Below are 15467 nucleotides of genomic sequence, written 5' to 3' on the forward strand. Positions count from 1 at the left end.
GGAGAGCTGTAAATGGATGCCTAGTACAATGTGATAAAAAAGGATGCAAATACAGATTTTATAGATATGGTAGGTTGAGGGCCTTGGCTTTTACCATCTTCATGAATCAGAAAGCCATCAGACAAACTGTTTATGGCATCAACGGATGAGGAAAACGAGCCATGTGGAATAGCCAGGGGAATAAGTGAAAAGGGTGACTATCAATTGCTTCACAGCATCATGATCCTAGCAAATACTGAGACATATGGTTACACATTGCTCACTTCCATTGTACATGGTTATATAATACATGCACAATGTATGAATATACATTGGTAGAGACTCAGAACCAGCTTTCAGGAAAGTTCCATGAAGAATTCAGAAAGGGGTGTTCTGTTACTAAAAAATACAAGTTATGTGGTGATAACAAAGGTTTCTGAGCAGAACAATGTCCTATAATTGTGGGGAATAGTAAAAAATTAAGAAACTTAGTTTGTAAAGTGACCAAGAAGTACAATGGCCTCAGGTATATAAGGCTTCCAAAACACTTTAAACTGGCCTTACTGAACATAAAATAGTTCTAGTTTCAACTCACCAAGTTAATAGCTGTCCGGCCCAGTTATGGTTTCTAAATTTTATTATTCCCTGTCACCCAGATGGTAGTGATATGGAAATATCCTGTGGTGCCAGGAAATAGTGGCAGCCTATAATGATACCCTGGGTGCTTCTGAAGACACACTGGGTCCAAAACCACAGCCACTGCTCTAGTCGATGTTTTTTTGTTGTTTTTTGAGACGGAGTCCCACTCCTTGTCCAGGCTGGAGTGCAGTGGCACGACCTTGGGTCACTGCAACCTCTGCCTTCCGGGTTCAAGCGATTCTCCTGCCTCAGCCTCCCGAGTAGCTGGGATTACAGGCACCTGCCACCACGCCCGGCTTTTGTATTTTTAGTAGACAGGGTTTCACCATGTTGGCCAGGCTGGTCCTGAACTCCTGACCTTGTAATCTGCCCACCTAAGCCTCTTGAAGTGCTGGGATTACAGGTGTGAGCCACCACACCCAGGCAGTTAATGTTGTTTTTATGCCAAGAATCCCAAGACACCCCAACTCCTAGAGAAAATGTATATGCCTAATGTGGTATTCAAGGAACTTTACACTTTGGACTCCAATGACCTCATTCTTTACAACTTTCCTTCATAAGCCTCATACTATTGGGTTTTCCCATCTCTTTTCTAACACGTTTTTTTCCAATTTGCCCAAATCCTAACAATCCAAGACCTACTTCAAATGCCACCATCCTGAGATCACAGATGGAATTTGCTTTCTCCAAATTTTACGTCCTTTGAGGGCATTTTCACTTTGTTACTGATGTATCCTTCTTAGACTCTTGAAGAAACTTTTTTGCCTCTCAATGTCTTACTTGATCTCCAACAAACATTTCCTAAATAAGTCTTACAGATTAGGTGGAGCCTAAACGGCGTCCAAATAAATAACAAAAACAAAAAAACCCCAAAAAATCCCCCAAACCAACCCACTGTATTTCCAACGTTTCCTTTTTGAGTTGGGGGTCTCACTGTTGCCCGGGCACCAGCGAGTGCAGTGGCACCATCATGGTTTACTGCAGCCTTGAACTCATGGCCTGACACAATCCTCCCAACTCAGCCTCAGTTGCTGAGTTTACAGGCATAAGTCACTGTACCCAGCATCAATATTTTGCTTTTTGCCTTTTCCTGTGTTTCACATATTCAAGGTTAGCATCTTCTAACTTCTCCCATGACTATTCAGTAAGTCATTACATCAGTTACTCTTGAGATGTTTGGGGCCAGGTTCTTCTTGCCTTCTAACTGATCCTCATACTGCCCACCAACCCACCCTGCCCCACTGCCAACCAACTTAGGATAATCTGTTAATCATAAACCATGTATTACTCACCAGCTCCAAGTTCTTCAAAAGATTTCCATTAGAATGACATTCAAACCATGGTCCATTGTGAGACTTGGCCTCTCTCTCTCTCCCATCTCCACTCACCTTACATGCACACACACCCATCCCACCCACCATTCAAACCTCATTTTTTGTTCAAGATGTTATGTTTCCCATCTCATGGTTTCTGCACACCTACTACGCAAAACACTGTTACTCAATGAGACTTTGTGCAAAGGCTGGCTTCTTAAATCCTCAGTTCCAAAGTCTCTACTCAGATGCACTTCCTCTATTATGTGCAAAGGATAATATCAAAGCACACTGTGGGCATTCATATATATGTGCTAAATGAAATTTTTTGATTTGCAATAACTGCTCCCACCATTGCCTGTGGTCTAACAAGATTAGCACAAATGTATAGTGTGTTAGTTCTTCCAAGTAAACATACAGAAAATACTGAGCACTTACAAAGTTGCCAGGCCAAATTCTTTTACACATATTTACTTGTTTCTCACAAACCTATGAAACTTATGACTACCATTTGAGAAGTAACTTGTTCCAGGTCATATAACTAATAAATAATAGAAAAGCAAGGATTTGGTTGCAAGATCTAGTTTTATGCTCACTCTAAATCACTGTTTCTTCTGGCTCATCTACCTACCCAACTATCACATACAAAATATGCACACTAAGCGTGCTCTTTTACCCCTTTTCCCCGTAGACATTCTGTATTTAATAATTATTCCTTACAGTTCCCAGGATACAAAAAAAACTGCTCAGGACAACTGATGCATATCATAATACCTTAATATATAACTGTTCGGGATACAAATTTAAAAAATGGGCTCAGACAAGTATCATAAATAATAAACGAAAGATTTTATTCATCTTTGTAGATAACAAGCACTCAAAGGTTAATGAGTGAAGGAGATAACCATCTCCTCCAAACAAAGAGGCTCTTAATAACGCAGAAGCCAAAATCTTTCCACTTTTAGATGAAAACAAACTAAAAAATAACTTCAGGCTTCAGATATGGAAATAAAGCACCATTTTTCAAATGGTAGACTTGGCTTACTTAAAATAAGTAAATAGCCCCAGACTATCTGAAAAAGAAAAACATTTCAATGCCCCTTGTGAGTTCTAATTACATGGCTACATGTTAAGGAACATCTCTCTCTCTCTGAACCTACTAGTAAACAAAAATTATACAGATATACATACAAATGTAGTCTTCCATTTCATTTTTCATTTGCACAAGCTTCCAGCTATTTAGCCAGGTGACAAATCAAAGTGACAAGATGCACTAATATTCGTGAGAACTTTAAATTTTAAAAGCTAGTATTGAATTACCCTTAGTGAGCTCATTTACTTACATTAAAAATTATGCGATCAGTCATGATTTTTCTTTAGACCATTTAATAATACACATGGACTAACATTTATCATGCTTTGTTCAGGACCTCCTTACAATCATATCCCTTGTATGACTTACTCTTCACATAATCCCTTGCCAGTAAAAGTGAAGACCGAAGACTGACCTGACAGACAGGTCCCTTTACTAACCTTTGCAATCTTGTACCACTTCATAAAATAATGCTTACTCTAAACCACTACAGACTAGTTTGGAAATAAATGGACCTTTTCCTCAGAAATAATCAATCTTTCCTGGTGTAGTAATTGAACACTTCACTTTAACCTTCATTTATTATCACTTTATTATTAATACAACATCCCAGGGAATAGACTCCCAAATCTTATCACTTTTTCTTTTTTTCTTTTTTTTTTTTTTTGAGACGGAGTCTCGCTCTGTCACCCAAGCTGGAGTGCAACAGTGCCATCTCGGCTCACCGCAACCTCCTCCCCCTGGGTTCAAGCGATTTTCCTGCCTCAGCCTCCAGAGTTAGCTGGGGTTACAGGCACGTCCCACCACACCCGGCTGATTTTTGTATTTTTAGTGGAGACGGGGTTTCACTATGTTGGCCAGGCTGGTCTCAAACTCCTGACCTCAGGAGATCCACCCGCCTCAGCTGGGCCCAGCCCCTTTTCTCTCAATTTAAAAACTGCTTTAAAAACTGCAAATCAAGTATTGGGTTAATACCACTTTACTATCATTAACTGATTCCTCTAACATTCCAGAAAGAGCACAAGATTTTTTCCATTTTTGATAGCTGCCTATTGTCAGTTTTAAAAAGGGACATTGAAATAATCCTTCTTGAAGATATTTTCTTTAACAGCCACTTATTTCTACCCTGCAAAAAGCTTGAAATATAAAATTAGTATTTAAAGCACCATACAAAATAAAAAAACCAGACAAAGGAGTAAGGTATGTTCCAATTTAATCTTTATGCAGGCAAATTTGTAAAAATGTTAATCACATCTACATGAAGTCGCAAAAGAGATGCAATAATTATTGCTCACTTTTAAACATTATCTTATATTACGGAAATTTGGCTACTTACTCTCATCACTATTACATGCACTTAAAGTTAAATACTTACCAAATTTTCACTGTTTATTCCTGCTAGGAAAGGACACAGTTCCTTAGAAATTTACTTCACTTTAAATCTTAAAGACATAAATTGAGGGTCCATACTTTGTTTAGTGCTTATCTAGAAGAATGCATTGCCACATCACATACTCAGGTATTGATTTTCAGATTTTAGAAAACTATCATTGTTCATACTAAAAAGCATCACAGTTGACTGTTTATTATTGGTTCAGAAAGATCACAGGAGGAAATAGAATGTAAAAACATTCTTAGCATATGCTGGTTTTAATCTAGGATATAGTTAAAAACTAGAGGGAAAAAATAATCCATGTGTTACATATAGCGAGGCTAAATAAAGCAGGGCATAAATTAGAAATTTACTCAGAAGCTAATTTTCACTGGTATACGTGGTCTCAGAAATCAGTATTTCTAACTCCAATTTTTCATGCAGGGTTAGAGTGGCTTAAATAATACTTTTGAAATTTTTAAGCCTCTCAAAGAAACCCTGTAAGCAACTAGTCTGCAGGAAGAATTTTGGTAAACCCTTCTTCCACTCTAACTCCAGCTTACTGCTCATGAATCACCACAACAACAGCTTCAACAAGAACAGAATGAAGTTCTGGTATCTTAATTTTACACCTATGCAATGTCTCCAAAGCACTAAGAAAAATCTTTTGGCTGCCAACTAAAAAAAATGTTTAAGAACTTTCTTAAATACTAATTTTAAACATTTATTCCATCTCACCAAAATGAAATAATTTATGTGTTCAAAGTTTTTGTATTTATAGTCTGTTAAGCGAAGGTCAGAAAAAAGTGAACTAGCAAATTAAAAGGGAAATGCCAGGTGGTAAAATAATTTTCTAATATTCTTGATTCAAGTAATATCCAAAGATGTAGAAATTCAGAGTGCTCACCTCTTTAATCAAAGTGTCCTATTTCAGTTAATTTTAGAAGATAAAATTATAATATATAAAAGTATAAAATAGTACTCACCAGAAAGGCAGCTTTAAAGAGACAGTTTTAAGGAAAACCATTTCCACTGTATCTACACCATTTCATATACAGATTAAACTGTGAAAGGCAATGAAACTTAAGCCCTTGTGCAATTTTACATTAAAAAACAAGTGGTTATCTTGTAAGATATATTTTATTATCAGTTGATAAATCCATGTTTTAAAATTTAGCAATATGCACAATTTCCATATAATCTGTTTTCACAATGGCTAATCACCATCCAGCTCAAGAGGAATTCAAGATTACTAGTTTTATGGCTAGATCGTCTCAAATTAAACAACACACAAGGTGAAAAGGAAGAAGCCATACATCCTACTATCAGATTAGGATGGTTCAGGCTTGCGAAAATTAGAAATTAACTTGTATGCTTTATTCCTCCCTCCTCAGTGCTTTACATTTGTTATCAACCTAAAAGCACAACATTTAGAGGTTAAAGGAAATCTTTACAGGATGGTTCAAACAACAATGAACTCGGGTAGAATAAAAAAAATAATAAAAATGTTAAAACACATCTTCCACAACCCATTATGTCCCCACTGCCCCTCAAAAGTGTTACATAATCTAGCTACATTTCTTGATGAGTAGTCAACTTTCAGTATTAAAAAGGTATGTTATTCTTAGTTTACAGTAAAATGAACTCACTGGTACACCAACAGGATACGTTATAGTTTACAAAAAAAGAACAAAAATAGGAGTACTTGTATTTACAAGTGTTGCTAAAAGAACAAAAAAGCATTATAAAAACATATTCTAGCTTATGACTGTACACCATTTATCATTTCTAGATGTGAGGAAACTTGCCTTTTTTCTTAGGTTGATTCATACTGTAAAAAGTTAAAAGGTGAATGAGAGAACCACCATGAAATAGCTTAAGTAAAAGACCCTGGACCCAAAGCCCTGGACTCCATATCATCTATCAACAAGGGCATAGCCAACTGAAACTGTCTTTTCCTTTTATGTACAATGTATCTACTTAGGTTGAACCACAAGGAGATAACAAAGGAGCAGTATTACACCTTTATTACAACTGGGGTTAGCAAACCTAGATCTACTTTGGCCCAAGTACTGAGTGTTTTGAAGTGTCCAATGGATCTATTATTAGTTATACTAACATTTAAGTAACCGCACAGCTTTCTTCCTTGTGTGAGTTATATGGATATGTTTGAAAAAAATAGGAACATCAGGTACTTACAGATTAAACTAACCTGTACTGGCAGGGCTGTGGGATTTTTCTTCTCTACCAGTAAGTAGCAAATGCTGAAATTCTGCTGCTAGTTAACAAAAACACAAATTGTATTAAACTGAGGAGTTCAATCCATAGTTTAAAAAGTCAATGTGCATTAAATTTCCTCAGAGCCTGATACTAATACATTTAAAACTTTTCCCTAGTTTTTTTTTTTTAACAGAAGTTACCTTATATTGGCTATTTAGAATGAGCTAATTAACACTGAAAATCTCTTGGACACATCTCAATTTTACTATGTATTCCAGTATGTGAACTGTGATAGAAATTTTGATTACTCTAAAAAGGGGATGGGCATATATCTTAACCATGTGGGAATTTCTAAATTTAAACGAATATGTAGACATACCCCCAAAGACAAGCAATTTTTTAAAGTTTTTAATTCAACTTTTGTAAAAACTGATTTTGTCACATCAGAGATTCTCAATTTTAAAAACATGTACTGAGAAGCAAATTCTATTGTTTCTCTTTGAATAAGCGAACAGGTAAAGGGGGGCTTTGCTCAATAACTAGATGCTCTGTATTTTTTCTAACTCAGACTTACAGTAACTGTAGTAACTCTTCCCTTGCTCCACTTGGGTACTTAAGCAGCCTCATTTTATTAGTAAAGACTCGGATATGATGGTGCAAATCTTTTTTTTTTTCCGCCTCTGTGACTGCTAAACTATTTATGAATAAAATTTTAATAAGAAGCTACATTAAAATACTATGGTGAGACCTCAGTAACAAATGCAAATCATGAGCAAGAATGCCGTTACTTTTCAATATATTTAAGGTTCTTAAGTCAAACAACACTACCCAGTGTTCTCTCCCAAATAATCACTATTGGTCCATGTGTAGTAAACTGGGAAAATATCATTCTTCATTTTTATCCAAGTTGGCCATCAATGAATTTCACTGTTAGTTCCTCAGACTTAACCAATGGTGAAGGAACACAGATTCAACCATAATAGTAAAATGCAAACCAACCAACCCAGACACTAACAATGTCAGAGGGCTTAGAAAATGCCAATAAAGTACTTCACCTTTTTACAAACACAGCACACATTACTGAAGCTGTGCCAGATTACTACCTTATAGACCATTATATCATTTAGAATTAATGGGTGGGTTCCAAGTAATCAACCATTAAGACAGTTTACTCACATGTACCTCCTCTGAGGTTATTTTGATAAAAATTAAAACATAAACATTCTCGTAACTCATTGTATGCCTCTTAAAGAACCTAACCATCAAAGTTTCCATCTAATTAGCCAGTCTAGATTTATAATAGTGTTCAATTTGCTTCAAATAGGAATAGTTCAAATTAGTTTCAGCGAAGACCTACCTCGTTTGGGCTACAAATTTCTGCCTCAATATGACTACTACTTCCGCTTAGTAAAATAAAGACATTTTCCCCTGAGAATACATGAGACTAACTGAACAGATTTAAAGAGAGATGATTCAGATTTCTCAAACTAATTTAGTTCCAAACTATTATTTTCCAGAGTTAAGAAAATGAAAAGCTTTTCAAGACTAAAATATTATGCAAAAATGTATAGAGCCAAGAGCAAGAAAAATATACTTATTAAAAGCAATTATCTTACTGAAGAATTTTTTTTAATGTTACTTTAAAACGTAATCTATTTTCTAACAAAAATGCCAGGTAAAAAAATAAAGATAGATGTTTTAGGGCTTAAACACTTGGAAAACGTGGATATATTTAAAGTTATTGGGAAGCGCAAACTGAAGTCCTACTTTCTCCATTTCCTACATATTGGTCTGAATTAGATCCATAATAGGGTGCCTAGGAGCTTAAGATACTAGTTTAGAAAATTCAGCAGTAATCACAAAATTAATGAATATCCATTATGTACATGACCATACATCAAGTGCTTATTTTGCCAAGAAACATCACACAGAAAAGTCAGATGATTTCTTTGCTATAAAAACAAAAGGTTATTATTTAAATGATTCAATGACAGAAATTAAAATACTGAGAAAGGGTTTTTAAAAAGGAGTAAACTTTACTGTCATGAGACAGTTAGCATAAGTGGAATCGGGGGAATGTTTACTTATAAAAATCTGCCCTATAGTCAAATAGCCTTATAATTGAATCCCCTTTTAAAGGACTTTTCCATAAAAGTTACAATGAAGAGCAAACAAATTTCAATTTGGAATAACGCAGAAAGATTACTCAATATTAGGTCGATAATGACAACCTTTTAAAAAAGACATTATGTCTGTATAAATTTTAGAGTATCTACTTCTAGGGTACATGTCTATTTTCATCAGCTTATTCAAACAAAATTTTGCTCAGTTAAAGTGGTGACTTCACAATTTTCTTTCATGTGCCAAGTTTTACCAGTGGATGTTACAGACACCTAAACACTACATAATTCTCGAAATCTTATTTGTCTGAGTCACAGAACTACAAAAAAAAAAGGAACTATCTTAGTTAACTATAGATATTACCTTCAACAGATTATGACATTACTAAATCCTTCCCACCCCCAGTACTCAACCAGATAAGAGCCTGTATTTCCACCAGCACACGTTTTTCAATTATCACCATTAGAATTAAGATAAGCAACTTAGAAAGATTTCAGCATATTGCGGATGGTAGGTAATAGAGAAAACAGATCTCCAATTAAGGACTCTTAAATGTTGATTACTGAGGTTATAAAATAGTCCAATGGGATATTTTGTCATGGAAGCAAAAAATTCTTTAAATATTAAAATCCTATTAGTTATAGTGAAAAACATGTTATTTAACAAGTCAAAATTTACAATTCATTTAATGCATATTTTTTCTTTATGCTTCCAAGAATGAAAACCACATACAAACAATTCCAGGTTTGCTAAATGCTATACTGTTTGTTCATTGTTACTGCTCAGAGTAAACTGCTATCTGGATAGAATCGTGGCTCAAACACAAGAAACAAAAGTAATTCAGGTTTGTTTTTGGCCTCTCTTCCAATTCCCTAATTATTCCCTACAACAAACACACACACACAACTTTTCTCACCAAATAAAAGCAAATTTTAGTTGGAAACAAATGTGGATACTTTTCACATGTGCGTAAAACACTGTTGAGTGAGGCTGAAAATGAACCTCAAAATAATCACTCCAAAACCATAGTTTAACATACTTTACCACAGGATCAGGTATCAAATTTCAGTTTCGATACCTGAAAATTAGTAATCCATCCATGCTGAAAGGTCTGTAACACCCAAATTCTGTTGTTATATCAACTATATGGTCTATACCCCCACATACACAAGCACACACATAGACACCACCTTCCCACCTTTACAGGGCTCTACATTAACATTTGCTCTAATGTGGTGAGGCTTGAAAATATTTTAAAATTAAGCATTTCCAGATGACCTTTTAGCCTTAACATTCAATGCGTAAGTTTGTGATTAAGAATGCAGATTTTGGCCAAGCGCAGCGGCCCACGCCTGTAATCCCAGCACTTTGGGAGGCCGAGGCAGGGGGATCACAAAGTCAGGAGATCGAGACCATCCTGGCTAACACGGTGAAACCCCGTCTCTACTAAAAATACAAAAAATTAGGCGGGTGTGGTGGCATGCACCTGTAGTCCCAGCTACTCGGGAGGCTGAGACAGGAGAATTGCTTGAATCCAGGAGGTGGAGGTTGTAGTGAGCTGAGATCGTGCTACTGCACTCCAGCCTGGGTGACACAGTGAGACACTGTCTCAAAAAAAAAAAAAAAAAATTACAAAAAAGAATGCAGATTTTGGCCAGGCACGGTGGCTCACACCTGCTACTCCAGCACTTTGGGAGGCTGAGATGGGTGGATCACCTGAGGTCAGGAGTTTGAGACCAGCCTGGCCAACACGGCAAAACCCCATCCCTACTGAAAAATATTGAAAAAATAGCCAGATGTGGTGGCGGGAGCCTATAATCCCAGCTACTCGGGAGGCTGAGGCAGGATAATCACTTGAACCCGGGAGGCAGAGGTTGCAGTGAACCGAGATCGCACCACTGCACTCCATCCTGGGTGATAAGAGTGAAACTCCGTCTCAAAAAAAAGAAGGCACATTTCAGTATCCAGTGGCATTTCCAATGATTAAACTTATCCTTGAGGTTAAATTTAATAGTTTATGGAGAAAATAAAACCAGTAAGATTTTCCTAGAAGTGAAAGTAAAAAACGTGAATGAAACATTTCTTGCCTCCCATCAAAAATATCAAATTTTGTCAATTTATTGAAGTTCAATATAGGAACACAAGCTTTACTGAAGCTGTTAATTATGTAACACACAGCAGATTACATAAAATTGCATATGAAATACTTATGTTTATTAACACCACAGTCAAACGTGAATATTAATATAGAGCCTTCTCTGCCAGAAGAGTATAAAAATCCTAAGTTTAATTAAATTTAGGGGCCTTCACCAAACTTGCTGCAAGTTTGGGGACATAAATATCCAACAGCCATAAAGCTGTGAAAGCCCCTATAAGGAATAAAATAAATCCCACTTGCCTCAGACTGAACAGGGCAACACTGAGACTCAGCCTCAGCCTGTCCTATGGCAGGGCTATAGGAAGAAGAAAATTTTAATTTTAGAAAAACAGTTCCCAATTAATTTAAAAGACATGCATTAAAATTTTTTTTTTAAAAATCCCAATGATCAAGCAAGCAAAAGGAGCAGCTTTGTTTTTAACTATTGTCCACTACAATTCCACTCTGAGCCCGTACTTCTTTTTGTTGGGGAATCCCCCTCCCCAATTAATTAAGTTTAATTAAGGCGAGTCTAAGTTCAAAATGTAACTTAGTGGAATAGGAGTACAGTAGGAATATTTTATTCATACCTAATGGCAAATGTGTGAGAGACTACTAAAATACTAAGTATTCAAATCAAGTAATTCCAGCAGCCACTCAAAAATTAATCCTTACCTGCTGTGGTCTTGTTAAACAGTATGAAAACGTATACAACAGAAACTAGTGCCAGACAAAATGTTTTCTTGTTTTTCTAAAAGGGGTGGATGTAAGGTAGAGCCAAAGCTGCCAGCCCTACTAACCTTACAGCTTCCTTAATTATGACAATCACAATGCCTGCCTGAATTATCAACTCCCAAAAGTTGTCTTCTGTGAGGGCAGTTGGCATCCACTTTGACTCAACTTCATCTACTACTTAAGGAAGGTTGAGTCAGAGTTAATTATATGAATATAATTTGCTCCACTCATAATTCAACCACACTATGGACCCCAGAAGCATTTAGATAAAAGGTATTTTCTAGAAGCTTAATTACGTTTGGATGCATGCAAAAATTACACTTCAAATATATTAAATGGGTACACCACCTCTGAGCCTATAGCTACAAACTCAGGAACTCATGAGCTTAAGTTTTATGTGCCAATGCCTAACACTTTCAATTAATTTTTAATTAGAATTCTATCCCATATTTAAAAGTTCCATTTTTGCCCATCAGACCTATACAGAGAGCAAAAAACCTTGCTACAAAGTATCAACCTTCTTTGCATAAAATGCAAATAAAGCTTCACATAATTTCTGAAACAGGTCTACTAACTCTATTGCAGTTTGTCAATAACCATATACATGAAATTCCTGAGAATTTGGGAGAGCACCCCTTACTTAATTATTCTAAATTTAATCACAGCATTTTTTTTTTTTTTTGAGACGGAGTCTCGATCTGTCGTCCAGGCTAGAGTGCAGTGGTGCGATCTCCGCTCACTGCAAGCTATGCCTCCCGGGTTCACGCCATTCTCCTGCCTCAGTCTCCAGAGTAGCTGGGACTACAGGCGTCCGCAACTATGCCCAGCTAATTTTTTGTATTTTTAGTAGAGACGGGGTTTCACCGTGTTAGCCAGGATGGTCTCCATCTCCTGACCTCATGATCCGCCCGCCTGGGCCTCCCAAAGTGCTGGGATTACAGGCGTGAGCCACTGAGCCCGGCCTATCACACCATTTTTATCTTAAAGACTTTCAACACAAGTTTTCCTTCAGCAGTATATTAAGTGTGCTGCCAAATCAAAGCAGCATGTATTAATTTTGAAACCATTTAGGTAAGCAGAGGTTCAGAGGGGAAAGTGATTTGGGACTTGGCTGCTGGCAGAAAGCAATACATTACTGGCAAAATACGTATGTTTTATTTTCAAACTATGAAAATTTTTGTACCACTATGGTACCACAAGCACAGGAGCCAAAATCATTGAAGCCAAATAATCAGATATTTTATTTTATTTTTTGACAGAGTCTCGCTCTGTTGCCCAGGCTGGAGTGAACATAGCTCACCGCAGCCTCGGAAGGAGGAAGAACCTCCTTCCTCAGCCTCTTGAGCAGCTGGGACCACAGACACACACTAACGCGCCTGGCTAATTTTTAAATGTTTTGTACAGATGGGGTTTTGCCATGTTGGCCAGGCTGATCTCAAACTCCTGGACTCAAGCAATCCTCCCATCTCTGCCTTCCAGAGGGCTGGGATTACAGGCGTGAGCCACTGCACGCAGCCAATGTGAGTTAAAATAGCATTCAGCTTTATAATACTTGCAATGTTTTGCTTAAAGGTATGACTTTTATCTGTCACATAAATACAAACTCTTTTGTGATGGCTAAATCACTTTTCAATATATTTTCCTTCAAAGTTAAAGCCCTTTTTTCCATACAACTTCAGACTTCATGTCTTTTATCTATACCTTCACAGGAAAGTTATAAAGAAATGTTACCATTTTCTTAGAAGTCTTAACTTTATAATGAGAAAAACTCAACTTGAGTTCATTATATTAATACTTTGCATAGGTTATTTGATGCCTAAAAAATCATAAAACTACCCTGCAAAAGATCAGAAAAACAGATCCCAAAAAGGTCAACAAGAGCTATTATTTTAAGAGGTTGCAACACAAAATATTGAATAGCAGTCATCTCTACAGAAAAGCTCTCTGTAAGAACACAACATTCAAAATTTCCAAGGATAAATAAAAAGTTGCACAGTAAGGCTACCTAGGCTTAATAACAGAAGGTACTCAAATGAATAATGTAATCTTCCAGGAACATAATAAAAATTGCCAATTCATCTGTTAACCATCCCAACAGAGACACATTTAGATTCTCAGCATTACACTTAGAATAATATATAACAACCCATTAACAGCACAAGAAGCTATTACTGCATGCACCTAAGCTTCTAGAAGTTTGCACCTGAAAAGCTTCTGAGGTCCATGCAGTACTGAGTCTCAAAAATAATCAAAAGGAAATGAATGGGTCTGGCACTAGGCTCTAAACATCTCAGCAGGAAGGAAAAGTGTTAACATTTACATTTTAAGTATCTATGACACGTGATGTGTACTGACACCATAGAGGGTGGAAGGGTGATTATAAAGATTTCATACCCATTATGTTAATGACTCATGTATCTTAAGTTTTTCTCTTAACTGAAACATTAACATACAACTCTATGCAAATTCAGTTTAAAACATGCAGCTAAGAAATAACCTAAAACTCAAAGACAGAATCCAACGATATATCAAAACTGCATTGGTAACTACGAATTTTATTATGTGGACATCTACTGTGGCATGCATCTGTACAAACCTTTCAGGCAGTGGTCCACAGCTGGGTTATGAATAAAAAGGCATAAATTTTTCTCTCATTTTATTACAATGAAGTTTGACAGTACAGAAAAGTCACATGACCTTGGTGGGTCAGATTTCTTAAACCCTGCAACATGAGGAACTCTAAATACATTAAATATTGTTACACATTCAGACTTCCAATGTACAAGTACTTGGAAACAGTTACAGCCCTCACCAAGCTAGGTTGGGGACATGAAGTCCAACAGCATCTGAAATGCTGTGAAGGCAAACTTTACAAATAGCAATGTAAGCTTACAGAACTTGCCTTTACTAGGGTGGTATGTTCATGTAATTCCAGCGCCTTCACAATTTAACGAACCAAATTTACTATACTTCACTTCTAAAAACCTAGATGAAACATGAAAAAGAAGCCATACAGTATAAATTGCAACTTCAGGAAAAGTTCCTGCTTTATTATTCCAAATAATTTTTCCCATGTAAAATAAATGTCCAATAGTTCCTGGTATGTGGGAAGATAATGTTTGTTAAAGTCACAATGAAGCCTTATTGACGGAAGCTTGGCTATATAAACAGCACAAGTTGAGAAAAGGTTTAATCTCCAAACCTATTAGACTGGATGAAGTAAGATCAGTAACGGCCACCTTGCGACATTACAGGAGGTCTCATTCCCATCGGAGGTCGAGGAGGCCCACCCTGGTAAGGGGGCACCATTGGCGGTCCCTGCCCATACGGGGGCATAGCACCAGGAAGGTATCCTGGCATGCCTTGATGATGACCACCATACTGACCTAAAAAACAAGAATTTCAAACACAAAAAAATAGATTGTTAACGCATTGTACTTTTAAATGCAACGTATGCTGCAGATAAATTTAATATTTTATGCGTGAACTTAGAAAATCCACTAAATATGAAAAACATAAAAAGAGGAATACCATGAGGTGGCATTGGGGGTCTCATTCCTTGTTGCTGTGGGATGCCTGGCTGTGGTGGCATCATACCTCCAATTGGTCCAACTGGTGGATTACCGATGGGGGCCTGTCCTGGCCGAGGAAGATTACGTTGATACTTAGGTAACTGTGCCCTTCTCTCTTCCTGGGAATAAAAATAAGCACAAGGCTAAATACTCGAATGCAGAGGCTCATCAAGCATAAAGGCATGCATCTAAAATCTTACAACGTTAAGAGTAATTTTCAAAAATTTACCCTTACATCCCAACTATTTACTTTTGCCAGACAAACCAATCCAACTACTTAAACTCT

General features: G+C 36.8%; 1 protein-coding gene across 19 annotated transcripts in view; it reads right to left on the minus strand.

Annotated features, from left to right (window-relative positions):
- Positions 1-3662: 3662 nt before the first annotated feature.
- Positions 3663-15467, minus strand: part of ZNF207 (zinc finger protein 207) — a 30852-nt gene continuing 19047 nt past the window's right edge. For 10 of the 19 annotated variants that reach the window (XM_016930475.4, XM_016930478.3, XM_016930479.3 and 7 more), the window contains 2 exons: positions 15141-15300; positions 14145-14995 (listed from right to left, as the gene is read on the minus strand). In XM_016930475.4, coding sequence (XP_016785964.1) covers positions 14835-14995; positions 15141-15300 — 321 coding nt within the window. In that variant the 3' untranslated portion in view covers positions 14145-14834. Of the gene's footprint in view, positions 6675-11131; positions 11191-14144; positions 14996-15140; positions 15301-15467 lie in introns of those variants that run through there. The other 9 variants (XR_001710551.3, XR_010152711.1, XR_010152713.1 and 6 more) reach the window with 4 other exon arrangements.

The sequence above is a fragment of the Pan troglodytes genome, chromosome 19 (genome assembly GCF_028858775.2).
Source record: "Pan troglodytes isolate AG18354 chromosome 19, NHGRI_mPanTro3-v2.0_pri, whole genome shotgun sequence".
Taxonomy (NCBI): Eukaryota; Metazoa; Chordata; class Mammalia; order Primates; family Hominidae; genus Pan; species Pan troglodytes.